The sequence below is a fragment of the Hippocampus zosterae genome, chromosome 7 (assembly GCF_025434085.1).
Source record: "Hippocampus zosterae strain Florida chromosome 7, ASM2543408v3, whole genome shotgun sequence".
NCBI classification, from domain to species: domain Eukaryota; kingdom Metazoa; phylum Chordata; class Actinopteri; order Syngnathiformes; family Syngnathidae; genus Hippocampus; species Hippocampus zosterae.
This window is the reverse complement of record NC_067457.1, coordinates 26,192,062-26,219,480: the sequence shown is the minus strand read 5'-3', so window position 1 is coordinate 26,219,480 and position 27,419 is coordinate 26,192,062. Positions and strand designations below refer to the sequence as shown.

Below are 27,419 nucleotides of genomic sequence, written 5' to 3'. Positions count from 1 at the left end.
GGAGCTGTTGTCACAGTGATCTGGAATCAAAAGGCCTCCCCTCCGGGAGACGCGTCCAACGGTTAGCCGCGCGCTTCCGCAAAACGGTGGCTCTCGCGGGCCGCGGAAAACGATCTCCACACCGACGGACAACACTCGGAAGAAGCTGCCGCGGGCCTGGACTCGAGCCCGGACACGAACGGGGCGACCGATCCATCGACGACACGTCGGGAATCCTCCATGCGGGCCCCTGACTGGATCTTGTTGCTAGTGGGGGGCAAGAGGCAACCGCTATCGGTCCGCATCCATGACATTTGGAAACCGCGCTGCTATTTTTCTTGTTGTATTTTCACAGGGGTTTTTGAACCGAGTGATTCATGGCACGTCAATGGAAAAAAGGTCCATGAAATTTGAGTGAGGTCAACGCGGCGGAGTGGGCGGGTCATTTGAGCCGTCCGTCTTTTTCAGCACGTGTCTGTTTTCAGGTCACCCCGCTTAATCCTTTCTAATCTCCCGTCCTTCCCATTAGCCATCTTACCCTCTCGCTATCCTTTCCCCGCTTTTCAAACCGGGCTAACCTCCTGTCGTTTGAATGCAATTTGTAGACTTGAAATCGAGCGACTGGAGATCAGCGATGGGGTTTGAGCGCTCCCCTTGTCACGGCACTCTACTCATACAAGATGGATGACTTGACAGGTACTTCTACAAAATGACACCAAACAGATTGGCGGGAATTGGGTAGTAGAACTGGAATCAACCGTTGCCGATTGCCCAGTCTGGACCAACCTGGAAGGTGTTTTACTCTTCACGCGCAGGGCCGTGGAAGGTCACAAACCGCCCGCCAAAACTGGGGGAAATGTGTCCATTTTCAGTGCGACCGGAGGTGCGGGCTCTGTGAAATCAAACTGTATGGTTCATGTCCCATATCGGGCAATTGCGGCCAAGGTACAGGTAAAGGCAACGCCGTTTTAGCTCAAATAAGCGTCCGCTCGGGTCCCCCATTCCACGTTTGTGCCATTTCTCTAAAACGGCAGCATTGATTAAAGGACCAAGTGGCGCGGTAAGGGCTCGGGGCAGACATTCTTGAACCCAAATGTTTGATGGATACTGCATGTTCAATTGCTCCCTGTGCAGCACTTTGTATGCAGCCATGGCTGTTTGAAAGTTGAGACGGATGAATAACTACTTTTGGGTGGGGCACCTCTCCCGCCGCTCAATCGACCCGGTGAGGTGTGCTTCACTTGAGATTTGCAGATTGGGATCATCAGACAACGTCCGCAGTCATTTAACACTGAAACCAAAGTACAAATACAGTACTGTAGCGTAATGCATTCCAAGCTCAAGACACCGTGAATGTTGCAACTGTCCTTTTTCTAAGTCCAGAACTCTCCTTGTTTCTCTCGTATGGAGGACTATTGAAACGATTATTATTTTTTAATTTTTTATTATTGGTCGGGAGGCCCATCAGGCTTGATTCAATGTTATGGCGGTTCGGTTATTTTGGGCAGCAGCTTTGATTGTGAACTCGAGGAAAATGTCATTGTGAGGTTGCCCTGACTGGCTGTCACACAGGCTCGCGGAAACGCTCGCGCGACCCCCCACTCGCGTCTCGCCAACCCCGCCGGTGGGAGAACGAGGCTGTTTGTTGACACAGTGGAGACAAGGTTCCCTTCAGTCCTCTCCCCTCCGCGCTTCGGCGTTTTCGCCAGGCCGAGGGACACGCGTTAGTCTCGCGGCCCCTTCCGGCTTCACCTTCTTCCCGGGGATAGAACCGGACGAGACGTAAGAACAATGAAAGGATTCCTGGGTGCCGCTTTGAAACCTGGACGCCTCGTTCGAGTGACGGCTGGAAATGTTTGGTTTTTCTTTTGCTCCAAGAGCGTCCGTCCATACCTGCGACGATACCAAGGAGGGCTAGGTCGCACGCGATGCGGTTTTATGGGGGGTGGGGGGTAATTTTAAGCTTAAAAGAGACACATTTCAACAGCTCATCGCGTATTTCGATGGCAGAATGAAGTCGAATAGGTAACCGGCTCGAAGGGGGCGCTAACCGCTAGCATGCGAGGTAACGTAGCAGTGCGAAGTGCGCATTTCACGCAAAAAAAACACAAAAAACACTTCTCCTTTAAAATAAATAAGCACTATATTTCATTTGAAGTTAATTATGCCCAATTTAAATTGTCTTTTCTGTTTAGGAACGCTCGGTATAATTCGACTTGTTGCCCAGGGGCTATGCTGTTAGATGACACAAACCTCATTACTAAGGACGGATGGAAGTCTTTCTACATTGGCTAAGGGCTTTACTAGCTGCCTACCCATCTCTCTATGTAGCTGGCGAACAGGGTAACCATTTAAGCTTCTATGTACTCGAACAAGGCAGCCAAGTTATCTGGTTTCCTACCTACGAGCGAGCACCTATAATTGTCTACATCTGCAAGTCACTGGGAGGGCATTGGCCACTTGTAACCCGTTTGTCCCTCCCAGCTGTCTCCGCAATGGTGGGACGTAGCAAACAGAAAATGTGGTGTCAGCGAGGGTCGCCCCCCCTGCCAATGCCGTCTCCTTGACCCCCACCCCCTGCGACGACCATCGGCCTTCAGCCTCGCCTCAACTTCCCGCCGGGATGGCGAGTGGCTGCCGCTTGCTCGCCCTCGCCGTGACTCTGCTGGGCTTTCTGAACTCGTCTGTGACCACGCCGATGCCTCGGGTCTCCTTCTCCATGGGTGAGTGGAGACCTGCCCATTGCGCTAACATCTCCGTGCGTTGTCGTCGCCTTGGCCTAAAAGTCCCCTGATCTGCGCGTGCGACGGCAGGTAGTCCGGGGAGACGCCTTACCCACTTCAGCAGCGCCGACGTGGGCAACACCACCACGCTGCTGCTCAGCGAAGACGGCGATACGCTTTACGTGGGCGGACGCGACGCCGTGTTGGCGCTGGACGTCGGCCTCCGGGACGCCATTGTCCTGCGAAACAAGGTAAGGGAAGGCGTACGCCATGTTGCCTTCTTTTCACCAGGCGTGGCTCTCTGCTCTCGTAGCTGGACTGGAGGCCTTCGGAGAAAGACCTGCAGCAATGTTCCATGAAAGGCAAGAAGATGGCAAGTACATCCTTTGCTCACAATCCCATTTCCTGTCTTGTAGTCCTCTTGTCCAATATATAGTTGGACTTTTGTTTTTATTTGCCATAAAACAATTGTAGTGTATCAAATAGTCAAAATAATAAGTGGCGGTCGTTATTTTTGATTCCAGGCGGACTGTCCCAATTTTATCCGCGTGCTGCTCTTCCTGAACGCCACTCACATCTATGCCTGCGGAACCTTTGCCTTCAGTCCGCGTTGTATCTACATTGTAAGTTTGGATTCCGCATGCACGGACGTTAGATTAGCCTTGGGGCCAACCAATGACTTAGCCACGTTGTTAGCTTGTATCGCAACTATTTGCCCTTGCAAAACCGTCAAATGTTGTGTCTTGTCATTCATATGATTTTTGTCAGCATTAAGAGCCCCCAAAAAGGTACAATATAATATGACGCGTCTCTCTGGATTGCTTTTGTAGAACTCTGATACCTTTGCGGTGAGCCTCAAGTCGGATGAGGGGCGAGGTCGCTGCCCTTATGATCCCTACCAGCGCAACACGGCCATCGTCGTAGGTAGGTGGCGCCGCGCCGTTTCTTTCCGCTCCTTCTCCCTTGGGCCGTTCCAAAGCGCTAGCGCGCGCCGAGGCCGCCCATCGGAAAGAAACGCGGAGTGAGCGTCCCGTGGCGGTGCGTCCCCAGACGGAGAGCTTTACACCGGCACGGTGGCCGACTACCGGGGCAACTGGCCGCTCATCTCCCGCCACCTGAGCCGAGGCTCCCGCGTGGACCTCAAGCTGGACGACACGCTGGGATGGCTGGAGGGTCAGGAGGCGCCACGCCGCACGTCGCACCCCGCTTGTGGCGGTGCACCTTTAATGCTGCTTTTCTCTCTCTGTGTGTGCAGATCCCACCTTCATCAGCTCCACCTTTGTTCCAGACGAGGGCAAAATTTACTTTTTCTTCAGCGAAGTGGGCCGAGAGTACGACTTTGTCGACAAGTTTGTCGTCTCGCGCGTTTCCCAAGTCTGCACGGTAACAACGGCTGGAAAGGCTCGTGGGGGGCGGGGCGTAGGCCACCCGGCACGTAGAAGTCGCAGCGTTGACGAGAGGGCCGCTCAACGTTTGGGGGCATTTCTTTTGGATTCCTTCTTTCCTAGAGTGACGTCGGGGGCCAGCGGACGCTCCAGCGGCGCTGGACCACCTTCGCTAAAGCGCAGCTGCTGTGCCAGGCGGACGGCGAGTTGCCGTATAACGTCCTCCAGGACATGGCCAGCCTGCCGCCGGCCGCCGACGCGCCGGCCGACGACACGCTTTTCTACGGCATCTTCACCTCTCAGTGGTCAGTGGGGTGTCGCCGAGGTCAAAAGCCGTCGATGCCGGCTCATTTTTAGCGTACGATTCAACTCGGCGTTCCGCTGATTGGAATGTCACCTTGTTGTGTTTATAAAACTGCACGATTGTCTTTTCAAACAATTGAGCGCTTGCAGATCCCAGGGACCTCGAACGCAACGCAGTGTACACAGTGTACATGTAGTTCCATGACGACCGCACGGTTGGACGCGAATGATTGGCCGCAGGAAGGCTTTTCACGTAGTGCAGGCAATGATATTGAATTCATTCATTTTTGGAAGATCAATTCTTATTACGGAGCGGCCTTTGTTACAGCTTCAGTTCTTGTTTACTCCAGAAATAAAGTTAGCTCTTGACCTTTTCCTAGCAAGGACAAAAGGAAGTCAAGATTCTCCACCACGTATTAAGTGACATGTGATGGGTCATCAGACGCCCACGCGGCTTCTCCTTCACAAAGCCGTCTTTTGTTAAAAAAAAAAACCCCAGAAAAGATTGTTTGATGGAGAGTCACGCGTTGTTCCCTTCATTTTCCCTTTTAATGCAGGTCGGTCAATTTGGGACTGTCGGCCGTGTGTTCGTTCCGCCTGGCGGACATCAAGTCGGCGTTCTCGGGCGGCTACAAGGTCCTCAACCGCGACACGCTGCAGTGGAGCACCAGGGTGCAGGAGAGGGTGGCCAATCCGGGACAGGTAAAGTGTTGTCAAGCGTCCCTGTGAAAAACTTTTCCGTTGACGGGCGGGGCCGTACAAGGTGGACACGTGGCCTTTGGCTTGGCTTTTTCCTTCCCTCCCGTCTTCAGTGCGGTCTGCACAACGCGTCGGACAACGCTCTGCGCTTCGTCAAGGAGAACTTCTTGGCGGACGACAGCGTGCGGCCGGCGGGCGGGCGTCCCACCTTGGTGTCCGCCGAGCACCGCTACAGCCACCTGAGCGTCCAAAGGGTGCGGGCGGCCGACGGCGCCGACTACGCGGTCCTCTTTCTCCTGACGGGTGCGGCCGCCTCGCGGGGTTTTCAAAAGGCCGCCTTTCTTTGGAACGGGGACGGCAAACGTATGGCTTGACGTTTCAGAGTCGGGCTACCTTCACAAAGCCGTGCTGCCGCGGACCGGGCCGGCCCACGTGGTGGAGGAGGTGCAGGTGTTTGTTGCGCCGCAAGCCGTCACGAGCCTGAAGCTGTCCATAGCCAAGGTTGGCCCGATGGGGAGCCTTCAGCTGCAGCGCGCCCGCCATCCGAGTCTCACGCCGTCGGCCGCCGTGCGTCTCTTTGGCAGGGCCTGATCTACGTGGGAACGTCGGAGGGAGTGCTGGGGCTCCCGACGGCCAACTGCTCCTTCTACTGGACCTGCGCCCAGTGCGTGCTGGCCCGGGACCCCTTTTGCGGCTGGGACGCCGCCCGTCGGCTCTGCTCCGGACTCTCCGCCCCCCGCCTGGGCCAGGACGTGGAGGGGGGTGACGTGGAGAAGGCCTGCGAGAGCGTGGCCTCCATGCACCCGGCTCGCTTCGGACCAAACGGCTTGCCCGCGGGTGAGCAAAGATTCGTCGCGTTCGCGGAGCGATGGCGCTTTAAGACGGGCAGAGTGAAATTGCAAAGAAATGTCCCGGAAAACGTAAGAAGACGAGTGCCCGCCCGTCACGCGCGTGTGGGCCGCGCTGTCCCGCAGGCGAGCCGCTGGCGGTGTCCCTGCACGAGGTGGTGCGTCTGGCGTGCCCGGCGGCGTCGCGGCTCTCCCGCCAGTGGTGGGAGCGCCCCGACAGCCGGCTGTCCCCGGAGCTCTTCTTGCGGCTGGATGACGGCAGCCTGAGCTTCGTGGCCACGCCCGCCACCCTGGGCCACTACCTGTGCCTGTCGGCCGAGAACGGCTTCCGCCAGACGCTGGCCGTCTACCACGTCAAGCAGAAGAGCGGCCCCCCGGGCCCCCCGGGGCCCGACTTCACCTTCTGGACGGCCAAAGAGGCGGCCTTCCGAGACGGGGAGCCGCTTGCGGCGCCGCGGACCCCTTCCTATTTCAAGGAGCTGGTGGCCGTCTCGGTCCTGTTGGCGCTTTGCCTGAGCGCGCTGCTCGCCATCCTCCTCCGCGCCGTCAAACGGCGGTGGCGCGGCCGCACGGCACCGCAGCGGCCGGACGTCCATGAACGAACCTCGGCGGAGGGTGGCGCCCTCCGGTCGGGGCCGGAGGAGAGCAAGCGCGACGGACGTGCGTTCGACGCCGCCTCCAACGGCCACTTGCCCAACACGCCCATCTGAACACGGCGCTCCAGGTAGGGAAGACGACATTATGGCCTGACTTCAAATAGCCAAACGTGCCGGCCGAGAGTGTTTGGAGCACGCTGAATACAACAACGCAGCCAAAACTTGATCGAGAAGTGAAAAGTTATGTGAAAACGCTCCAAGACCAAAATTATTATTATAAGAAACGGAATCATTTCTTACTGTCATGGGGGCAGGGCTGGTACCCAAATAAATTGATAATATGGCAGAAATGAAGTTCGAATATGATGAGATGGAAAGTTGCTTCATTTGGGGGGGGAAAAAGCCCCAAGCATCAAGTTCCATGCTCCATCCATGTTTTAATTGGAAACAAATAATATGACACTACGAGAAGAAAGTCACAACGTGACAAGAACGGAATGCTTGTTTTCCGAGAGCCACGTTGCTCTCACCCAATTGCGTGCGGCCCAAACACTCCTTGGTGGCGGGCGGGCGGGCGTCTTGAGCCGGACAACGTTTGTCCTTGCTCCGCGTACAGGCCGTTGCTTTGGGTCGGCTTCTGCACAATTTGCTCAGCCGGCCACCTTTCTGGACCTCTTTTGTCTGACCTTTCTACCAAACGGCATTTGCGCTCGGTGGACGTGCCTTGGCGACGCCGCAACACTTGGACCTCATGTGACCAATGTGACCGATGTGCCGTGTTCATTTTGAATGTCAACGCGGTCCTCATGCGCCCTGTGAAACCGGGACCAAATCCAGGAGGTTGTTTTCACTCATCCGGGGACCTTTGACACCCCTTTGATGGCTCGCTGTTGGGCCGTCGCTATTGTAGAGTGCTTTTCAATGTCACTCGTGATTTAGCCTCATTAGGTTTGTGCGGGTGTACCGAGTCAATGGCATTCGCGTGTTACGTGCACCCGAGAGAAAGACTGTGAAGGTACGGATGTGATCAAGTCCAGAGTAAACGCATTGGAAAATGAGTCGCCGACTGCAAAAGAAATCCCCTCGTTATTTTTCTTTATTTGAATTCCATTTCCCATTGAATTTTTTCATTTTTCACATTACCGTTTTCATTTATGGTGCAGCAGTCGTACAATCGGAACAATCATCACCTCGTCAGTGTTTTTTTTTTTTTTGATGCCCAAAAACTAAAAATAGAAGCATCACTAAATCATTTACAGCGTCATCATGCGATGACGTCACGGAAGTGCATCCCCTCCCCTCCCCTGCGCTCGCCTGCGCTCCCCTCGCCTCCCTCCTTCCTCCCATCCTGGACTGCAAGTGTGTAAAAAGTCTGCATTGGCCCATTGCTGCAGTGCAATCGCACATCCACGCGCACACCCGCACTCTTATTTGAGCAGCTGGCTTGCACAGCAGCGCTATCCTGACCCAGACCAGCTTCCGCAGTGACTCAGCACAGGTAAGATTTTTTTTTCTTCTATCCAATATACTGTTTATATATATATAATTTGTGTGTGTTTTCTTGAGGAGATGCAGGAGGGCTAGATGTCTTTGATCAATGTCCCTCAAGACCACGGCCAAGTCATGGTGCAGCCGGCCGCATCCGACTTTGCTGCGGTGTGCCTTTAAAAAAAAAAATCCACTGCAGCAATGTTTGATTTCATAGTCGACGGCGGTGGCATTCGCTGAACGATGCAAAGCGACGTCTGCACTTTCACTGCACGTTCTCGAACGCTGCTTTGAGGCAGATGGATGCTGTGCCCAATGTTTTGGCCGGGCAGCCGTCCCTTTAAGAGGCCTCTGTCTCAAGTCTGAGTCAGAGGACGCGGGGACGACCTCTGCCCGCTATCAGAAGCGCTCGCCCGCATCGACGACCGAAACGCGTTCCCCGAAATCGTACAAATGTATGTGACGGTGACCGCATGGTGGTCACCGTCAGCGACTGACCCGCAACTTTGCTTTGTTTGCGCCCGATCTCAAAGGCCGCGCCATGGCCCAGAGCGACCCAAAGGAGCCGACGCCCCCGCCGGGGACGCTGAGCCCCGGCCAGCTTCAGTCCCACTTCAAGATGGAGCCAAAGACCTTGGGGGTGGGAGACCATTTTAAGATCCTACTTGGACAAGCTGAAAATGCTGCCGTGCTGTGTATCTGGTAACAAAAAAACAAAACAAAAGTGACAGACTGGAGGAGGCGTGTCCTATTGTCAGCTGGGATTTCAATCAAATGCCAACAGTAGACTGAATTGAACCAAAATAGTGGCAGGCTATGACGAGCCGACCGTTAAAAAAATGGACCGCTTTGAAGAAGCAATAAGGCCAAATAAGATGCTAACGTTTCAAAATGAGACCAAAGAAAATGCCAACAAGGCGATGAGGGAATGAATTCAAACCTGATGAAAGAAAGATCTCAGACCAAGCAATTTGACATCTTCTCAAAAGGCTCCTGAGACTGGATCAAAGGTCTCAAAAAATGGAATCACTTGAGCACGGAAAAAGGCATCCATCGCGTTTTTGTATTTCAAAATGGCCACATCCACTTAAGTAGCGCTAGCATGGTTTTACCTCGTCGACCCTCACACAAATGGAACCCAACAAAATGCTGACGTTTGGCCTTGAAAAAAGAAAACAAAAGCCACGAGGAACCTTGTCAGGACGTTGAACACGCCCCGTAGTCATGGAGCTATGGCCAAAAGCTAACGGGAACACGTCAAATGCTAACGGTTGACACGCAAATGCGTAGCAAGATAGCAAGTCGAGTGCCGAGAGCAGCGTAACGAGGCGATTGACGTCGAGCCCGGTCGGAATGGCGCCTTTTTCTTCTTCAGGCCATCCAGCTGGTCATCGGCGTCTTGCTGCTGTGCCTGAGCATGTCCGTGCTGCGCGTCCACGAGCTCCACTTCACGACCGACGTGGCGCTCTTCCTCGTCGTGGTCATTCAGGTGGGCCGCATCTGCCGCGCGCTCATGTCTAGCGTCGCTCTGACCCCGACATCTTTGGCTTCCTCGTGCCAGGTCGTCTTATCCGGCTCGGCGTTGATACACAGCGGGAGGAGGCCCACTCTCTTTTGGGTGAGTGCGCGTCCACGACCCTTTACGGTTGAGCGTGGGAAATAACGGAAGGCGAGGAGCCGCGTGCCAGTCAGCTACGTCTTGGGGCAGTAGGCCGGGGGACGCCCTGAAGCGCTTGCCGGGCTTGCCGGCCCAAGTTCATCATTTGTATGACTGTGCATTTCTTGGAGCGTTGCCGGCGAAAGGGAGCGCCTCATTGTTTGATTGTGGTGCTTTTGCAGGTGAAAGTCACCCTGGTTCTTCATCTGATCAGCGCCGCCTTCTCCACCGCCGCCCTGGGGCTCATGTCCAAGCACCTCCCGTACAGGCAGGACTCGTACCACTGCGAACACTGCCGCCGGCTGGAGTACCACGCCGTGGTAATGCCGGCGCTCATATTGCATCTCGGTCAATTGCGCGGCCGTACCCGGTTGAGTGTTCCGTTCGTAGCGCTCGCTTCATTTGACACTGAAACAATGTTTTTGCCAGACGTGTCAAGGTGTATGCCGCGAAGCCCCCTTTCGCCTGAAATTTCAGAACACATTTGAAAGGATTCTTTCAGACGTGTCCTCACTCTGTCAAGAGTTGAGACGATCATGCAGTATGTTGATTGGCAACTGCTAAAAGATGGAGGCAAAATCAATCAAATGGCCACCAATGTGTTTGAACAAATCATGAGTAGCTTCGTGCTAACTTTTCATGCAAACCACAATTGACGCAGTACTACACACTAAAGTCCCACGAACATGTTGTGTACATTGTAAAAATAGCCCCCCCTCCCTCCCAAAAGAAGTGATTAAAAATTGATAACTGTTCCAAACAAATCTGTGCGCTATAGCAGGGGTTGACTGTATTTTCAAAATGAAAAGCGGCTCAAATGCTAACATGCTAACCGTGGCTCTCCATTAGTGGGCTCAAGGCGACTTTTTGATGTTTTGTCTTCGCAGCTACATTGTTTCAGGAAATGCACCGAGCTGATCGAGCAAAAGTGCAAAGTAAGCGGACAGCCATCGTTCCCCCCCCCCCCCCCCCCCCTCAACCCATTGGGCCCCTGTGCAACATTTGAGCATTTGTGCTAAACGAGCGCGTCTCGCGCCCTTCAGATGCTGATTGATGGCATCCTGGGAACGCTGGTGGTCTTCCTGGTGCTGGAACTGCTGATCTGCATCACCGCCATGCTCTTCGGTCTCACTGTGCTGGCCGCGCGCAGGACTCAGGTCGTGACCTTCCCTTCAGATGTCCTCTTTTGCTGCACACTTTCACTTTTGGGAATCGCCAACCCCCTCTCGCCGTCTCAATTGCTATTTTTCATTTTTCCTGTGGTTTAGGCTCCGAGTGAGCGACCTCGCTACCCTCAGACCCGCCCCCCACCGTCGCCCGCAGTTCAGGCTGCGCGGGTCGCTCCCCCAGCTGCAACAGAGCGCTCTGCATCCCAGGTACCACACACACACACGCACACACACACGCACACACACACAGAAAATGACTGTTGGCGTGTGAGCAGGTGGCCGTGGTGGTGACCGAACCCGACTCTGATCTGGTGGAAGACATTGCGACACCGCCGACCGAACCTCAAGTGGAGCCCATTTAAACAGTCACACACACACACCGTTGTGAATAAATCCCGATGCCACGCCCGATGCTGTAGAATATGTTCATGCATTGGGAGGTGACAAACGTGATCAGAACGGGAATGCACCAAAAATGTTTAACGTCAGATATAAGCCACGATAGAAGTCATGATGCTCTGTACAAAAAGAAGTGATTTATTGTACTGTATATATGCAACTAGTGGCCAGGGGCATTGCTTTACTGAACTGCCGTCAGGGTGGGCATTTTAGGAATCTAACCTTGTCTCGTGGCAGTTTGGAGAAAGGAAAAGGGACCATTATCGATGCGTTTTATTTCAATGGATTGCTGAAGAGAGGAAAATGGCCTGTTTTGGGAAAAAATGCACTGAACACGTGTTGAGAGGGACGGTCACTCACTGAGGAAATTCATGGAAAGGAATGAGAATTTTTTTTCATGACCTACCACTTACAAAGGAGATCATTCATCCTGAATTGTAGCTTTTCTCATTCTGGGACACGCATATTGTTTAAATGTGTCAAATAAAACCCTTCAATCACAAACGGATAAAAGTGATTTTGTGTGCAAGCAGTTTTTAGCCGGAAACAAAAAACCTGACCGTGTTTAGTCGGGTATTTTTAACCCTAAAAAAACGACCATACATAGTAAGGCGTTTTCAGCCGAAAAAAACGACCATGTGTAGTAAGGCGTTTTTGAGCCGAAAAAAACGACCATGTATAGTAAGGCGTTTTTAGACGAATAAGACGACCATGTATAGTAAGGCGTTTTTAGACGAAAAAGACGACCATGTATAGTAAGGCGTTTTTGGCCCTAAAAACGACATAGTATAGTAAGGCGTTTTTGAGCCAAAAAAAACGACCATGTATAGTAAGGCCTAAAAACGCCTTAGTACACATGGTCGGTTTTTTTCGTCTAAAAATGCCTTACTATACTATGTCGTTTTTTTCGGCTCAAAAACGCCTTACTATACATGGTCGTATTTTTCGGCTAAAAACGCCTTACTATACATGGTCGTTTTTTTGGGCTCAAAAACGCCTTACTATACTATGTCGTTTTTTTCGTCTAAAAACGCCTTACTATACTATGTCGTTTTTTTGGGCTCAAAAACGCCTTACTATACTATGTCGTTTTTTTCGTCTAAAAACGCCTTACTATACATGGTCGTTTTTTTCGGCTCAAAAACGCCTTACTATACATGGTCTTTTTTTTCGTCTAACTACGCCTTACTATACTATGTCGTTTTTTTCGGCTCAAAAACGCCTTACTATACATGGTCTTTTTTTTCGTCTAAAAACGCCTTACTATACATGGTCGTCTTATTCGTCTAAAAACGCCTTACTATACATGGTCGTTTTTTTCGGCTCAAAAACGCCTTACTATACATGGTCGTATTTTTCGGCTAAAAACGCCTTACTATACATGGTCGTTTTTTTGGGCTCAAAAACGCCTTACTATACTATGTCGTTTTTTTCGTCTAAAAACGCCTTACTATACATGGTCGTTTTTTTCGGCTCAAAAACGCCTTACTATACATGGTCGTTTTTTTCAACTAAAAACGCCTTACTATACTATGTCGTTTTTTTCGGCTCAAAAAACGCCTTACTATACTATGTCGTTTTTTCGGGCTCAAAAACGCCTTACTATACTATGTCGTTTTTTTCGGCTCAAAAACGCCTTACTATACTATGTCGTTTTTTTCGTCTAAAAACGCCTTACTATACATGGTCGTCTTATTCGTCTAAAAACGCCTTACTATACATGGTCGTTTTTTTCGGCTCAAAAACGCCTTACTATACATGGTCGTATTTTTCGGCTAAAAACGCCTTACTATACATGGTCGTTTTTTTGGGCTCAAAAACGCCTTACTATACTATGTCGTTTTTTTCGTCTAAAAACGCCTTACTATACATGGTCGTTTTTTTCGGCTCAAAAACGCCTTACTATACATGGTCGTTTTTTTCAACTAAAAACGCCTTACTATACTATGTCGTTTTTTTCGGCTCAAAAAACGCCTTACTATACTATGTCGTTTTTTCGGGCTCAAAAACGCCTTACTATACTATGTCGTTTTTTTCGGCTCAAAAATGCCTTACTATACTATGTCGTTTTTTTCGTCTAAAAACGCCTTACTATACATGGTCGTCTTATTCGTCTAAAAACGCCTTACTATACATGGTCGTTTTTTTCGTCTAAAAACGCCTTACTATACATGGTCGTTTTTTTCGGCTCAAAAACGCCTTACTATACATGGTCGTTTTTTTCAACTAAAAACGCCTTACTATACTATGTCGTTTTTTTCGGCTCAAAAAACGCCTTACTATACTATGTCGTTTTTTCGGGCTCAAAAACGCCTTACTATACTATGTCGTTTTTTTCGGCTCAAAAACGCCTTACTACACATGGTTGTTTTTTTCGTCTAACAACGCCTTACTATACTATGTCGTATTTTTCGGCTAAAAACGCCTTACTATACATGGTCGTTTTTTTGGGCTCAAAAACGCCTTACTATACATGGTCGGGTTTTTTTGTCTAAAAACGCCTTACTATACATGGTCGTTTTTTTTGGCTCAAAAACGCCTTACTATACTATGTCGTTTTTAGGGCCAAAAACGCCTTACTATACATGGTCGTCTTTTTCGTCTAAAAACGCCTTACTATACATGGTCGTCTTATTCGTCTAAAAACGCCTTACTATACATGGTCGTTTTTTTCGGCTCAAAAACGCCTTACTATACATGGTCTTTTTTTTCGTCTAACTACGCCTTACTATACACGATTGTCTTTTTCGTCTAAAAACGGCGTACTGTACATGGTCGTTTTTTTGGGCTAAAAACGCCTTACTACACATGGTTGTTTTTTTCGTCTAACAACGCCTTACTATACTATGTCGTATTTTTCGGCTAAAAACGCCTTACTATACATGGTCGTTTTTTTCACCTCAAAAACGCCTTACTATACTATGTCGGTTTTTTTCGGCTCAAAAACGCCTTACTATACTATGTCGTTTTTTCGGGCTCAAAAACGCCTTACTATACTATGTCGTTTTTTTCGGCTCAAAAACGCCTTACTACACATGGTTGTTTTTTTCGTCTAACAACGCCTTACTATACTATGTCGTATTTTTCGGCTAAAAACGCCTTACTATACATGGTCGTTTTTTTGGGCTCAAAAACGCCTTACTATACATGGTCGGGTTTTTTTGTCTAAAAACGCCTTACTATACATGGTCGTTTTTTTTGGCTCAAAAACGCCTTACTATACTATGTCGTTTTTAGGGCCAAAAACGCCTTACTATACATGGTCGTCTTTTTCGTCTAAAAACGCCTTACTATACATGGTCGTCTTATTCGTCTAAAAACGCCTTACTATACATGGTCGTTTTTTTCGGCTCAAAAACGCCTTACTATACATGGTCTTTTTTTTCGTCTAACTACGCCTTACTATACACGATTGTCTTTTTCGTCTAAAAACGGCGTACTGTACATGGTCGTTTTTTTGGGCTAAAAACGCCTTACTACACATGGTTGTTTTTTTCGTCTAACAACGCCTTACTATACTATGTCGTATTTTTCGGCTAAAAACGCCTTACTATACATGGTCGTTTTTTTCACCTCAAAAACGCCTTACTATACTATGTCGGTTTTTTTCGGCTCAAAAACGCCTTACTATACTATGTCGTTTTTTCGGGCTCAAAAACGCCTTACTATACTATGTCGTTTTTTTTGGCTCAAAAACGCCTTACTATACTATGTCGTTTTTAGGGCCAAAAACGCCTTACTATACATGGTCGTCTTTTTCGTCTAAAAACGCCTTACTATACATGGTCGTCTTATTCGTCTAAAAACGCCTTACTATACATGGTCGTTTTTTTCGGCTCAAAAACGCCTTACTATACATGGTCTTTTTTTTCGTCTAACTACGCCTTACTATACACGATTGTCTTTTTCGTCTAAAAACGGCGTACTGTACATGGTCGTTTTTTTGGGCTAAAAACGCCTTACTACACATGGTTGTTTTTTTCGTCTAACAACGCCTTACTATACTATGTCGTATTTTTCGGCTAAAAACGCCTTACTATACATGGTCGTTTTTTTCACCTCAAAAACGCCTTACTATACTATGTCGGTTTTTTTCGGCTCAAAAACGCCTTACTATACTATGTCGTTTTTTCGGGCTCAAAAACGCCTTACTATACTATGTCGTTTTTTTCGGCTCAAAAACGCCTTACTACACATGGTTGTTTTTTTCGTCTAACAACGCCTTACTATACTATGTCGTATTTTTCGGCTAAAAACGCCTTACTATACATGGTCGTTTTTTTGTCTAAAAACGCCTTACTATACATGGTCGTTTTTTTTGGCTCAAAAACGCCTTACTATACTATGTCGTTTTTAGGGCCAAAAACGCCTTACTATACATGGTCGTCTTTTTCGTCTAAAAACGCCTTACTATACATGGTCGTCTTATTCGTCTAAAAACGCCTTACTATACATGGTCGTTTTTTTCGGCTCAAAAACGCCTTACTATACATGGTCTTTTTTTTCGTCTAACTACGCCTTACTATACACGATTGTCTTTTTCGTCTAAAAACGGCGTACTGTACATGGTCGTTTTTTTGGGCTAAAAACGCCTTACTACACATGGTTGTTTTTTTCGTCTAACAACGCCTTACTATACTGTGTCGTATTTTTCGGCTAAAAACGCCTTACTATACATGGTCGTTTTTTTGGGCTCAAAAACGCCTTACTATACATGGTCGGGTTTTTTTGTCTAAAAACGCCTTACTATACATGGTCGTCTTTTTCGTCTAAAAACGCCTTACTATACATGGTCGTTTTTTTCAACTAAAAACGCCTTACTATATGTCGTTTTTTTCGGCTCAAAAACGCCTTACTATAAATGGCAATGAATGCAAATGATTCGGTCCAAAAAACATTGAATCCGCTGTTCTCCACATTTATTTTTCTATTTTGTGTCATTCTGGTTTGAATTTTTTTATTTTTTAATACCGTCCCGAACACATTTACGCTCGTCTGTTGAACACAATCACTTGTCAGTTTGTCAGTCGGCAAATTCGTTGCTCAGCTGCAGGTGGAAGCCCTCCAGGTGTTCTTTCAGTTTCTCCCTCACGTCGTCACTCGCTTCTTCCAGCGGGGCGTCGAGGCTCGGACGCCGCTGGCCTCCTCTTCCAGTTGAACCGCCTGCGCTCCCGGAGTCCGGCGCGGGCACCCGGACGGTCCGGCTGACGAGGTCCTCCGTGGTCAGAGAGTTCCGGAGCGGGTTTTCGCAGCCGACGGGGACCAGAATAAACTGCGTCTCGGCGTCACCTTGCGCCCACCTCGACGACTGCGGGGGGTCCCGACTATGAGACTCGGCTTCAAACTCACAAAGGCAGTCGGGCAAACGTTGGGCGGCTTGGAATGCGAGCGGGAAACTTTGAGAATTCGGCCCCTTTGAGTCAAGTTGTCGGGTGAAGTCTTTCTCGGTAGTTGTCACCGAGTCCTGATGGAGCAATGGATCGTTGTCCGTTTCCAACTTGGCGTCGCCTCTCCCGCAGTAGCGGCAGTACTTCTCTGCGTCGCTTCCTGGAGGACGGCAGCAGGCCCCGCTCGCGCCGTCATCTCTGCTCCGTTGCGTCTTCTGCTGTCTGTCGCGCAGCCTCAGCAGGGAGCCCCGCAGCCGATTCTCCCGGCGCCGGGCGGCGTGCAGCTGCCGCAGGGTCTTCTCCAAGTAGTCCACGGCCTTGTCATAGCGCCTCCGCCACAGCAGGGGGCAGAGCTGGGCGTAGCTGTGCTCCTTGGGCAGGTAGAAACCCGGGCGCGGGGGCAGGCGCCGCATGTAGCGCGATGGCGAAACGGAGCGAGGTGGCGACGTGGGCAGAGGCGAAGAGGTCCTCTTTCCGGGCGAAAGGCGGCCCCTGGCTTCTGCCGTCTCCAGACAAGGTGCGGGTTGCTCCTCGCCGGTCTCCTCGGCTTCAAGCGACGACTCAACCGGTGATCCGTCCGGAGTTTGACACTTTGCAGTGCAGTGCTTGCTTGAAACGTGTCCGTTTCTGCGCAGTTAAACAGACAGAGCGACGTCAGCAAATCAGCACGGTTGGTAGCAGCACCCGTCGTTGTACAGCAGTACCTCGACTTGCACTCGCTTTGTTATGAGCGCTCACTGGGCTGATTTTTTTTTTCTTTTTTGTCGTGACTTGCAAACTCAAATGTACATCGCAAACGTACTTTTTATTTTAGACACAAAATGTTGAAGGACCTAACAATATTTCTCTCTTCATATCGAAGAGAAGATAGAAGATGATTCATAGAAGATAATTCTCCATAAGCCGTCCGCCATCCTACCTGTCTTCTCGTTTCGGGACCTTCCCCGGCCACTTGGAACTGCTCACAGATGAGGAACCAAACACTGTGGGAAAGGCATCTTCCCTCAGTCTCCTGATGCCACTTCACAGCACACACACATGCACAAAAAGAAGCAGGGGTTGACTCGTCGTCTCATCTTAGCGCTGAGCACATGCTTTCAAAAGTTCATGGCCCGGTATTGTCGATAATTCCAGCAGACTGACTTGCAGTTGCTTCGCTAAATTACGTGTATACATGTCTATGCTACGGGGAAGCCCACAGCTTGGTGGGGGAGGAAAAAAAACAACAATTCCACTATAACTCCTTAGAAACGGCATCAATGATTCTAAATTGCGCCAAAGCTGCATTTATTAGCCATAAGCAAGTAGCGATGCGGGTTAGATGGTCTTGATGTTTACTGACCTGCAACTGGCCATCTCGAAGCTCGCTGGCGTGAAGTGCTTGGAGCAAAAGTAGACAAAGTTGGTCCGAGGGTCCCAGGAGTCGGCGCGGCGAGAGTTGCTGATCCAGAGGTTTCGACGAGAGGCTTCTTTGGGCAACCTGCGCCATCAAATATTGGTCGTTGGTGACGTCATCAACGGTCAATCTTTAGCTCGGCTAGGCGGGAATGAAAAAAGATGTTTCCGTGTGGACAACGCTTTCATATTACTTGTGGAATGTGATGCCGGCATTACGAGTCTCACGGTTGTCACGCGATTTGCAGCCGCCGGCAGAACAGTGTCTGGGCATCTGAAAGTGAAAAAGAAAACATTTTCAAATCATTATCACATCGAGGTCAAGGGTCGATCAAAACTACAAGATATTTCTTTATTTATTTAACTGCATCACAAAAGGGGAAGCATTTTAATTTCAGACGGTCTACACCTCGAGAAACTATTTTGAAGAGATTGCGAACAAATCAAAATGATACAACCAGGGGCTGAGCTTTATTATAATTCGCCGAGTCCATAAGTTGTTAATAATGCAAATTTTGCTTGTGTGAAGTTCACGGAACCAACGCAGAATTTGTGAACCGGAACTCGAACCAGTAAAGGGGAAAAAAAGGGACGTATTTCGGAGGGTCATATTTTAGCTAGACTAAACGAAGGGGAGTTCTTAAAAATGCAATTTGCGCTGGTGTGAAGTTCACAAAATGATAATTGTACAAAGATACATTGCAATCATGAAGAAATCGAGTGACTAGACACTGAAATCATACAAATGTGCTATAAACAGACACAACCCCGGAGCAATGAGTCGACCCGATGGAAACTACACTGACACCGGTTAAAAAAGTGCTCGTATAGCTGCCACATGCTAAATGCTAGCAAGGCCGCCATCTAATGATTCGGATTTCAGTCCAAACTATAAAAATAAGCAAAAACACCCGAAGTGTGACTTTTCCACCACGTAGGGTTTCTCGCCTCATTGCCAACTGTAGTCGAGCTAACTTTCTGATGCTAATTTAGGCGAGCACCAAACAATGAGCACGATAGAACGAAACGAGCCATCTCGCCAACGCGCCATGAACGTGACAGAACGGCGAACGCGTTTTTTTGCTTCATAACTAATAAACGACTAACATTTCAAAGTTTGGTGGTTTATTGTTAAAAGTATATTACCATTCGCCGAAGAACTGACCTCAGGAAGATGGCTGCTGTGTTTTCCGATGACCTTTTTCCGGTTTTACTGACGTCACAGTTTTTGGTGCATAAACCTTTATCAATTTGCGATGTTAGATTTAGCCACCTAGTAACTTTTACAACTAAACTACGAGCGTAAAAAATAGAAGACACGATAGAGGCGTATTTTTCGAAATACCATTATACATTATTTTCGAAATCCGTATAAAGTATTGCCCCCCCCCCCACACCTAAAAAAATAGATTAGCAGTGCGGTAGCCTTGCAGGCACAAAACAAATACATTGTTGAGTTCTACAAATAGATGTTTGTTTGAATTTGACGGAGTTCATAAGTAATAAGAAGCACTGACATTCTTGTTGACAAACTATAATAGAGTACACTCGCCTGGTGTACCTAATATTGTGGCCACTGAGTGCATATTCTCACTGCAGTTCACGGTCAGAGATGGGGGAGTTTGGTGTGCGCGCGCGTGTGTATGTGTGTGTGTGTGTGTGTGGGGGGGGCTCGTGCGTGTGTGTGTGTTTTAATGCGGAGGCCGTCTGGATGATGTGTCTGGCCGTCCCTCCCTTCCATTGTCCCCGATCCAGTCCTCCCCCACGAAGTTGGGGGGTGGGTGTGTGATTTCTGTAAATCACAACGCCCCGCAGTTGTCTGACACGGATGCAAAGCACCAGACGGCGCATTTTACTTTCTTCCCCATCCTATGGCGAAGTGGCTGGAAGTCGAAATGGGGCTCCGAGTCGGCAGGATCCGCATGTAGCCAGGGCTGCATGCGGAGGCGACGGGCTGCCTGCAACGGCGGCGGGTCCTCCTCGGACCCGGACCGACGGCTTCTGCGGCGTCCCGGCGGCCGTCTCATGCGAAACCCGGCGGCCCATTTGCGAAGCTCCAGCCCCGCACAGTCCAATGGTCATTGCCCTTGCAACGGACCCCAGCCACAGGGCATGGATATATGTAAGTCGCCTCCTTTTTGTTGTTGTTGTTTACTCTTATTTTGAATGTGAAGGCCCGAATGATGTTTGCAGGTGAATCCCAGCCTGGACACAACATCGCAGTGTACCTTCCACTGCCCGATTGCATTTTATGCATTGGTGTATGTGACGATTTTGCTGCTTGTTTTCTGGAGTCTGCGGTGTAAGGAGGATGCGTGGTTGGCAGGCGTTGCTGTGCATTTGCAGCAATTTGTGTCTTTTTCGTCATGGTTGGCTGCAACGTTTAGAACGATATCACGCACAAAAAAAAGAATCCTACTCGCAATCTGCACGAGTTTTTACGCAGTAGACCGATAATATCTGCATTGTTTTGTGGCTTTTCTTCATGTATAGGTGTGGCTAACGGCTGTGTGCAAATGTCATGTCATTTATGTGGGGGGGAAAATGCGCTGCAGCGAGCATTTGTGGCTTTTTCGAGCAGCTTCTGGTTTGTTAGCTTGTTTGTTTCATTTCCATGTGTCGCAACTCCAGTGACACGTAAGCCAGATGGTTGGATACAGTCCCCGAAGACACTGAGCAACTCCTCAAATGACACAACAAGAACGTCACAAATGAACGCGGGGCAGACAGGCCGAGTAGTTTGACATGGTGGTAGTTTGTTTGCATTACAAATAGATGGATGGATGGATTTAGAAGCGGAGCGGCGTGCTTCTCCCAGAGACAACATCCATCAACAGTTCTGCATTTGCTCACAGAACAATGGCCATTTTGTTGAGCTTCAATTCACCATTCGCTAACCGCGCCACAGCTGGACTGATTTTTTTTCAACAGGAAACACGCAGGGGCACCAATGCCGGTTTTTGTTGTGGTGGGAACCAGATCGGACTGGGGGGGAGAGGGGGCGGGGGGCCTCAACAAAACAACAACAACAACAAAAACTCACGTTCAGATTTGATTTGCGATGCAGCGGACTCCTCGTAAAAGCCGTCTGTCTGTCTTGGGGTCGCTCCTCCCCAAGGCTGGGGGGGTAGGCAGGTGGGGGTCAAGGGTGAAAGGTGAAGGTCTGTCAGACGGGGTCTGTGTCTGAGTCTTTTGTCTTCTTTGCCCGGCTCTTTGTTTGCACGGCGCTTCGTCAGCACCAGACATTTGGCTTCTTCTCTACGCGCAATTCAGTCGTTGGTATTTTTAATGCACGCCATTTTTCTAAATCCTCATTTTAGGGGCAAGAGTGAACCTATAAGGTCGCTGTTGCTATGCATTTCATTGGTTTTATTTACGCTGTGTCACGTATCGAGATTGGTGGCGAGGGAGGCCGGGCAGATTGACTCGAGTTGCATTTGGCGTGCAATAAATTGAATGGGCACTTTGACTTTGTTTGAGTCCGATTGAATATTGACGCAGGAAGATCCAAAAGAATTGTGGGAAAAGAAGGCAGCGACGTTGGCACTGCGGTACGTGTACCGATTTTCTATTGAAGTACATGAAACGGCGTGGCCAATTTAATTGGAACGAGAGCTCCTGGAAAAAAGCTCATCGAGGTGCCGTGTTGACATTGATTTAAGTCAAGGTCAGAGAGGCAAGATGACGGAAGCAGCGTCACATTTGCATGCGGCCTTTTTGAAAATGAGATTGGGATTAGGCACATGGCCAATGAGCCAGATGGCGTCTGATCCGCTGCGCCCCGCCTTCTCTCGCTTTGACCGGCCCTCCCGGCATTCAACGATGTGTGCGCGCATGTATTGTGTCTAGACGCGTCTGGCTAATAAATGAAGCCCCGCAACCCAGACCACATGGCTCATCCAGCTCTGTCGCCGCCCCCTCTGGCTCCCCCGCCGCCTTCACCCGTCTCCCCTGTTCCTTTTCCAACGCAATGACTGCTTTGGGGCCCGGGTTTTGCAAAAACTCTCCGTCTCAAGCGGATCCTTGAAGGACATGGCCAAAACGACCGGAAAATGGGCCGCTTGGGACCAAGATAGAAGACTCCCTGTGAATTTTAGGGCATGGCTTCTTGAGACTTTGATGCGCATGGAGGCATGATTGAGATGGCTCCTCTTGGTCAAGGGCAAATGGATCCGGGGGCCGAGTTTGCAACAAATGTCCAAGTCGAGTGCCTTGAGTTTTTGGCTCAGTCACAAAACTTTCCTTCCGTTCTCTAGCCGCGTGACGTGACAAGTCAAGTTCTTCACAATCTAGCATCAGCCATCTGTTGGCCACACGAGGTTCAAATTTGATGCCCACTTGAAAGCAAAACGGCACACCTCGGGGGTCTTTTCAACAACGGCTCCATGGCTGCCAAATGTCGCGTCGCTTCGCAAAACTGAATGATGGAAGCAATGAGAGCATGTTGATGTCAACTTTCCTCAGTATGGTGACTTTTGGACTGCGGTCTCAAAGTGCAACTTAAGTTGTCGGCAGGAAATTAATTTGTCTCAGTCAATAGTCCAAACGAGCTCGAAAGCCGTGACTTGTATTCTTTTTATGGGGGGAAGCCGCGCGGCGGCTGTGCTTTCTAATGTCATCTCGCCTTCTCTGCAACGTCTGGCGTGGCCGCAGCTGAACTGGAGCTGGTTCAGATAATAATTATCCTGCTGGCGATGAGCGTCACGGCGGCCGTGGTCGTGTGCCTTCTCATCCACTACCGCCTGGTGGCCCTGTCCTTCCTCGGCCGGCTCGGCCACGCTCACGAAGTCCCGACGGAGGAGGCGCGACGGGTGAGTGGCGAGCGGCTGATGCTTAGGCGTGCGTTTGGCGGCGAACTTGTTGTAACGAGTCTCCGCGCGTTTCCGTCAGGGCGCGAGCGGGTGGCACAACGCCAGGCTGAATCGACATGGGCCGGGCCAGGTGAGTCATGCTTTTTGCATTTTCTGTTCTTTCTCCGGGACTGTGAGTCGGCTTTACCTTTCCGGCTGAGCAGATCTGCGCCAAGTCTAACGGGAAGCTCTGCCACGGGAAGCCAAAACACGCAAATACTGTATTTGACAGCCCTTCCCCAAGAAAACAATGTTTCAAATCACCCATCCCACGATATCGGCGCTTTTTTCAACAACTCTTTTGAGTTTTGTTTGTTTTTTACTGACTACAATTCCTTCGCAGCCCCCATTGGCTGAGTCGCTTCCACTGCAAAGAACCCAGGCGAAATTTAGCTCCTCCCATCCATCCAAAGTCAAGATCAACTACTTCCTCAAGACTTTCTGTTTGGAGAGGGATCTTGTGGCATCGTAGGGGTTATCACAAAGAACACCCAGCTGAGTCTCGTGGTTTCTTCTCCTGTTTTCTTTTTTTGTAGCCGATCCGCGGCCTCCAGAACCACACGGCACCGGTCTTGGCGCAGCACCGCCACCCGTGTCGCCCGCGGCCCACCTCCCCCGACGTGCCGCAGGAGACCGTCAACCTGCCCCCCATGATCCGCTTGCCCGACGCAGAGGAAAAGGAGCGCCGCAAGACTCCCCGCTGCTTCCGGCAACATCCGGAGCCGAGGTGCTCCTGCATTTGCGCCCCTCCCAACCGTAACGTCCTCACGGACAATTACGGACACAGCCCGCTGGCAGCCAAAAGCGAGTCGGGAAGCGGCGGCGAGAGGTCCCAGAGCCCCCCGCCCTTCTACAGTGTGACTATAGAAGACTCCTACTGTCAAAGTCCTCTCCCGAGTCCTAAAAGGTTGCAAACAAGCTGGAGCGCCATTGAAAACACAACCTCCACTGCGGCCGTCCCTCATAACTCCTCGGTCACCTGAGAGACTCAACCAAACGTTTTCTTTGTCATACTTAAACGTTATCAAAAATGTTCTATGCGGTGCTAAAAAAGAAAAAAAACATCTCTTGTGTTTTTGTCTATTTTTGTAAGCTTTTCTTTCTCGATGCTTTTTGACTCGGTGCCCTGTCATGACTCGCAGAATGTACTGGGCCTCATAATGCTAAAGTGAGCTGAAGTTGCACAGAGGATGCTTCTGCTTTTTTATGATTTTTCAAGCTGCTAAAGCTGTTTGCTTGAGTCCGAGCTGCGCATGCTCTATACTTTTATCACGTTATAGACCCAGAGGCAATTTTCATTTTTTTCTCAAACACTAACGGCGACATTAATGTCACCATCTCAAGCACTTTTGCCTCCGAATCGACAAAACACAGGAAGGAGGAGGACGCTTCCTCCATATAAGCCATGCACAGCGATGTACTCTTGTCGGTGCGCTTGACTTTATCAGTGCTGACCTGAGTTCAAGCTGCAAGAATAAAACGCTGACTTTTGAGAGAGAAAAAATATCCTTGTTGTTTACATTTTCATGTTATTTAACAAAGATTTTGTATTTATAAGGTGTAGCAGTTTACAATAAAAAGCTGAAAGTGACGGGGAGTGTCATTTCTTATTCACACAGACAGAAACAACATCCTTGTTGTTATATTTTCATGTTTTGTGAAAAAGAATATTTTACCAACTACCAACCTCCCTCCTACCTTCCCTCCACCTTTCCTACCTTTATAATGACATAATGATAATCTACAGTAAATTTCATACGTAAAGTGTATGAAACACCTGTTGATATCCAAAATCGGTAGGCGGAATCTGGGATCATATTTATTTATTTGTTGCAGATTGCAGATACTTATTACTTATTACTGATTCGTCTTACTGTTTATTTTATATGTTAAATCGCTCCATGTACAGCACTTTGTATGCAGCGATGGCTGTTTGAAAGTGCTCTATAAATATAAATACTGTTGACTTGACTTGACTTGACTTGTTAACGTGTTCATACAGTATGGTTTTATTTTATCTTTTCATTCTCAAAAAAATACCTGATTTAAGTATTATTATCATTATTTAACCCTTGTGTTGAAATATTAAATGAAAAAACAACATTCAAGTTGATTTTAAACGCAGTCGACAGAAGAACCTGTATCACCTCCATGACGTTAGAGGGCGCTCTAAAACTAACGAGCTACATGCAGCACCTCCTGGTACACGTCATGCCAACTGCAGTTTTTAACTTCTGCGCATGCGCGTCGCCAAGTCCTTCGCTTCTCGGTTCTGCAAAGAGGCTATAGAAGGTAACCATCTGTCCTTGCGTTTTCTTCTTTTCCTCATCAAATTGTGCTCTCAACTCGACATGGTCACTTTAGAACAAGACGCTTCAACGTGACTGTAAGGACGGGTTGGTAATTGCTAGCGCTATTAGTGTAACTATCGGGTTTTTTTTAATGGAAATGGTCTTGCGTGGTCCCGTCCACGTAAGCGTCTCCGAGTCAATCTAGCGGATGCGAGTGAGCTGAACTTTAGATTCTTTTAAATTTAAAAATAAATAAATGACATGGATTGGAGTCAAATCCCCGAAAGTGTTGACTACATTTGACTTTTCTTGCTGGCCACGTTGTTAGCACAGCTCTGCTCCATATTCTTGATTTCTACATTCGTGCGCTTATACTACCTTTCTAATGATACGCGTTAATGTGCGGTGCTACCTTCGTACCTACGTCTGGTTACATGCTAATAGCACGTCAAGTGTGACCGGAACTTCACAATTTGACACAAATGTATACAAACGGTATGAGACCGTCTCTTACCAAGAAAGATAATGATGATGATGATCCCGATTCCAGATGATGAAGATGCTGCACGCCTTTTTGGTCCTGGCGCTGCTCGCCCTGGGCTCTGGAGAAGAGGGCGCCCGTCTGCTGGCATCCAAGTCGTTGCTCAACCGCTATGCCGTGGAAGGCCGAGACCTAACCCTGCAATACAACATTTACAATGTGGGCTCCAGGTGGGAATGTGTCCTTTTACGGTGTCTACACCCAATTAAGACCGCAGCTACTGAATATTTTTCAAATGGATTTTCCTACTGGTTATCTACCGACTATCCGTTATTGATGAATCGGACAAAATGCCAATTTAGATCGACAGAGCGGTCCATGACATTAGATAGTGAGGAAAATTGGCCACTGCAAAGCTTTGAGGCTGGTTTTATTCTCATTATTCAAGTTATTTGATTATTAATTTCAGCTCATGTATGAATGTTAAACATCCCTGCGCCTATGTAAAAAACAACAACAATGTTGTGCTTTGCGTTCTAGTGCTGCTTTGGAGGTGGAGCTGTCGGACGATTCTTTCCCACCTGAGGACTTTGGAATTGTTTCGGGAATGCTGAACGTGAAATGGGACAGGATTGCGCCGTATCCTTGAAACCAAATGTCTATTTTGGATTTTGTTGCTAACGCTCAAGTAGTAACATCTATGATGACAGCTCACCAAGCACACCTCCATGTTGCTGGCTCCAGTCTCATCCACACTGACACTCGTTTCGCCAACTGTCAACTTTGGTTTTGTTTGGAACCCACTGGATGTGTCTGTACATTGAGAGAGCGTTAGCAGTGTTAACAGCCGTCCTTCCGTCCATTTTCTTGAGCACTTGTCCTCATTACTGTCGCGAGTGAGCCGAAGCTTATCCCATTTGACACACCAAAACACACAAACAAGTCTCAGATGAAATGAAGTGCGTCGACTCGGAACGGGTTGCCCGTTAATGATGTTGAAATCTTAACTCGGGGGATGTTCAGAGCCAGCAACGTGTCTCACACTGTGGTGCTGCGTCCACTAAAGGCCGGCTACTTTAACTTCACCTCGGCCTCCGTCAGCTACCTGGCTCAGGAGGGTGGACAAGTTGTGGTACAGATATTTTAAATTTGAGGGGAAATTGACTGTAAAAGTTGACGCCAAAGTGACAGGTGCTTTGTACGCCTTCTAGGTGGGCTACACCAGCGCTCCCGGCCAGGGAGGCATTCTGGCCCAGAGGGAGTTTGACCGCCGCTTTTCCCCACATTATGTAAGCCACACGCGCATTGACACTTTTGTTGTCTCTCCCTGCTCACCTGTTTTGTTTTTCTAGCTTGACTGGGCTGCCTTCGGCGTGATGACTCTCCCTTCCATCGGCATCCCACTTCTCCTCTGGTACTCCAGCAAGAGGAAGTATGACTCGCCCAAACCTAAGAAGAACTGAGGAAAAAAAAAATTACACCGTTATTATTGTTTTTATTTGGGTTTCAGACTGGAGGGGCGGGAGGGTCTGTTCGGGTTTCAGTGGGCGCAGGAGGTCTGAGAAGCTTAATAACCCATATTGGGGGGGTGAACGCTGTGCCGGTGATTACATGTATGCAGCAAACCGGTTCTTAATGAGAGAACAATTACAGTGGTGGTTACTCCTGTTTGTAACTGTGCTGTATATTCAACTCAGTTCTGAAGTTGTTCGACATCGGTATGAATAAAAACAAGGTGTTTTTTTTTTTAAATAAACCTGGATCCGAGT

At 49.1% G+C, this 27,419-nt stretch overlaps 6 protein-coding genes across 17 annotated transcripts in view; 5 read left to right on the top strand and 1 right to left on the bottom strand.

The window, feature by feature from the left end:
• The window catches only part of s100v2 (S100 calcium binding protein V2), a 50,016-nt gene that overhangs the window by 3,069 nt on the left and 19,528 nt on the right, over nt 1–27,419 (top strand). The window lies entirely within an intron of this gene.
• Nucleotides 421–7,425, top strand: sema4ab (sema domain, immunoglobulin domain (Ig), transmembrane domain (TM) and short cytoplasmic domain, (semaphorin) 4Ab). 5 transcript variants are annotated; one of them, XM_052070128.1, is made up of 15 exons: nt 421–675; nt 2,175–2,322; nt 2,464–2,702; nt 2,793–2,953; nt 3,016–3,075; nt 3,227–3,325; nt 3,533–3,626; nt 3,753–3,875; nt 3,958–4,085; nt 4,211–4,392; nt 4,948–5,092; nt 5,203–5,392; nt 5,472–5,590; nt 5,674–5,926; nt 6,064–6,926. In XM_052070128.1, the coding sequence occupies exons 3-15, from the start codon at nt 2,603–2,605 to the stop codon at nt 6,645–6,647; spliced, it is 2,238 nt and encodes a 745-aa protein (XP_051926088.1). In that variant the 5' UTR covers nt 421–675; nt 2,175–2,322; nt 2,464–2,602; the 3' UTR covers nt 6,648–6,926. The 5 variants fall into 5 exon arrangements, with proteins under 5 accessions (XP_051926088.1, XP_051926089.1, XP_051926086.1 ...); XM_052070126.1 differs by lacking the exons at nt 421–675; nt 2,175–2,322 and adding exons at nt 1,224–1,761; nt 7,150–7,425 and having other exon boundaries at nt 6,064–6,661; XM_052070127.1 differs by lacking the exon at nt 421–675 and adding an exon at nt 1,225–1,761 and having other exon boundaries at nt 2,207–2,322.
• si:dkey-81h8.1 (uncharacterized protein LOC100034657 homolog) lies at nt 7,434–11,361 on the top strand. 3 transcript variants are annotated; one of them, XM_052070228.1, is made up of 9 exons: nt 7,434–8,031; nt 8,555–8,661; nt 9,397–9,510; nt 9,583–9,639; nt 9,861–9,998; nt 10,566–10,613; nt 10,722–10,835; nt 10,947–11,054; nt 11,123–11,361. In XM_052070228.1, exons 2-9 carry the CDS (start codon nt 8,563–8,565, stop codon nt 11,207–11,209), a joined length of 765 nt encoding a protein of 254 aa, XP_051926188.1. In that variant the 5' UTR covers nt 7,434–8,031; nt 8,555–8,562; the 3' UTR covers nt 11,210–11,361. The 3 variants fall into 3 exon arrangements, with proteins under 3 accessions (XP_051926188.1, XP_051926187.1, XP_051926189.1); XM_052070227.1 differs by lacking the exon at nt 7,434–8,031 and having other exon boundaries at nt 8,060–8,661; XM_052070229.1 differs by lacking the exons at nt 7,434–8,031; nt 10,566–10,613 and having other exon boundaries at nt 8,060–8,661.
• Nucleotides 16,149–19,260, bottom strand: thap7 (THAP domain containing 7). Of its 6 annotated transcripts, none has more exons than XM_052070175.1 (5): nt 19,175–19,260; nt 18,223–18,302; nt 17,976–18,113; nt 17,553–17,654; nt 16,149–17,260 (listed from the first exon to the last, which is right to left on the bottom strand). In XM_052070175.1, exons 1-5 carry the CDS (start codon nt 19,175–19,177, stop codon nt 16,270–16,272), a joined length of 1,314 nt encoding a protein of 437 aa, XP_051926135.1. In that variant the 5' UTR covers nt 19,178–19,260; the 3' UTR covers nt 16,149–16,269. The 6 variants fall into 6 exon arrangements, with proteins under 6 accessions (XP_051926135.1, XP_051926139.1, XP_051926140.1 ...); XM_052070179.1 differs by having other exon boundaries at nt 17,553–17,616; XM_052070180.1 differs by having other exon boundaries at nt 17,976–18,170; nt 18,257–18,302; nt 19,175–19,253.
• On the top strand, nt 19,702–24,469 carry LOC127603694 (protein TMEPAI-like). Its single transcript, XM_052070217.1, has 4 exons — nt 19,702–20,150; nt 22,682–22,839; nt 22,919–22,969; nt 23,415–24,469. The coding sequence occupies exons 1-4, from the start codon at nt 19,967–19,969 to the stop codon at nt 23,859–23,861; spliced, it is 840 nt and encodes a 279-aa protein (XP_051926177.1). The 5' UTR covers nt 19,702–19,966; the 3' UTR covers nt 23,862–24,469.
• ssr2 (signal sequence receptor, beta) lies at nt 25,098–27,410 on the top strand. The gene is made up of 6 exons (XM_052070245.1): nt 25,098–25,170; nt 25,713–25,880; nt 26,191–26,289; nt 26,674–26,782; nt 26,862–26,939; nt 27,003–27,410. The coding sequence occupies exons 2-6, from the start codon at nt 25,720–25,722 to the stop codon at nt 27,111–27,113; spliced, it is 558 nt and encodes a 185-aa protein (XP_051926205.1). The 5' UTR covers nt 25,098–25,170; nt 25,713–25,719; the 3' UTR covers nt 27,114–27,410.

Bases quoted from the DNA above. Each gene is read 5' to 3' on its own strand.
- sema4ab (XM_052070126.1), top strand. From the start codon at position 2,603: ATGGCGAGTGGCTGCCGCTTGCTCGCCCTCGCCGTGACTCTGCTGGGC. The intron at 2,703-2,792 runs GTGAGTGGAGAC...GTGCGACGGCAG, and splicing joins TCGGGTCTCCTTCTCCATGG to GTAGTCCGGGGAGACGCCTT. The intron at 4,086-4,210 runs GTAACAACGGCT...CTTCTTTCCTAG, and splicing joins GCGTTTCCCAAGTCTGCACG to AGTGACGTCGGGGGCCAGCG.
- si:dkey-81h8.1 (XM_052070228.1), top strand. From the start codon at position 8,563: ATGGCCCAGAGCGACCCAAAGGAGCCGACGCCCCCGCCGGGGACGCTG. The intron at 8,662-9,396 runs GTGGGAGACCAT...TTTCTTCTTCAG, and splicing joins TGGAGCCAAAGACCTTGGGG to GCCATCCAGCTGGTCATCGG. The intron at 10,614-10,721 runs GTAAGCGGACAG...CGCGCCCTTCAG, and splicing joins TGATCGAGCAAAAGTGCAAA to ATGCTGATTGATGGCATCCT.
- thap7 (XM_052070175.1), bottom strand. The intron at 18,114-18,222 runs GTAATATGAAAG...TTGATGGCGCAG, and splicing joins GCCGGCATCACATTCCACAA to GTTGCCCAAAGAAGCCTCTC. The intron at 17,655-17,975 runs GTCAGTAAACAT...TGTGCTGTGAAG, and splicing joins TTCGAGATGGCCAGTTGCAG to TGGCATCAGGAGACTGAGGG.
- LOC127603694 (XM_052070217.1), top strand. From the start codon at position 19,967: ATGCGGAGGCGACGGGCTGCCTGCAACGGCGGCGGGTCCTCCTCGGAC. The intron at 20,151-22,681 runs GTAAGTCGCCTC...GCGTGGCCGCAG, and splicing joins GCCACAGGGCATGGATATAT to CTGAACTGGAGCTGGTTCAG. The intron at 22,970-23,414 runs GTGAGTCATGCT...CTTTTTTTGTAG, and splicing joins ATCGACATGGGCCGGGCCAG to CCGATCCGCGGCCTCCAGAA.
- ssr2 (XM_052070245.1), top strand. From the start codon at position 25,720: ATGATGAAGATGCTGCACGCCTTTTTGGTCCTGGCGCTGCTCGCCCTG. The intron at 25,881-26,190 runs GTGGGAATGTGT...TTTGCGTTCTAG, and splicing joins ATTTACAATGTGGGCTCCAG to TGCTGCTTTGGAGGTGGAGC. The intron at 26,783-26,861 runs GTACAGATATTT...TACGCCTTCTAG, and splicing joins AGGAGGGTGGACAAGTTGTG to GTGGGCTACACCAGCGCTCC.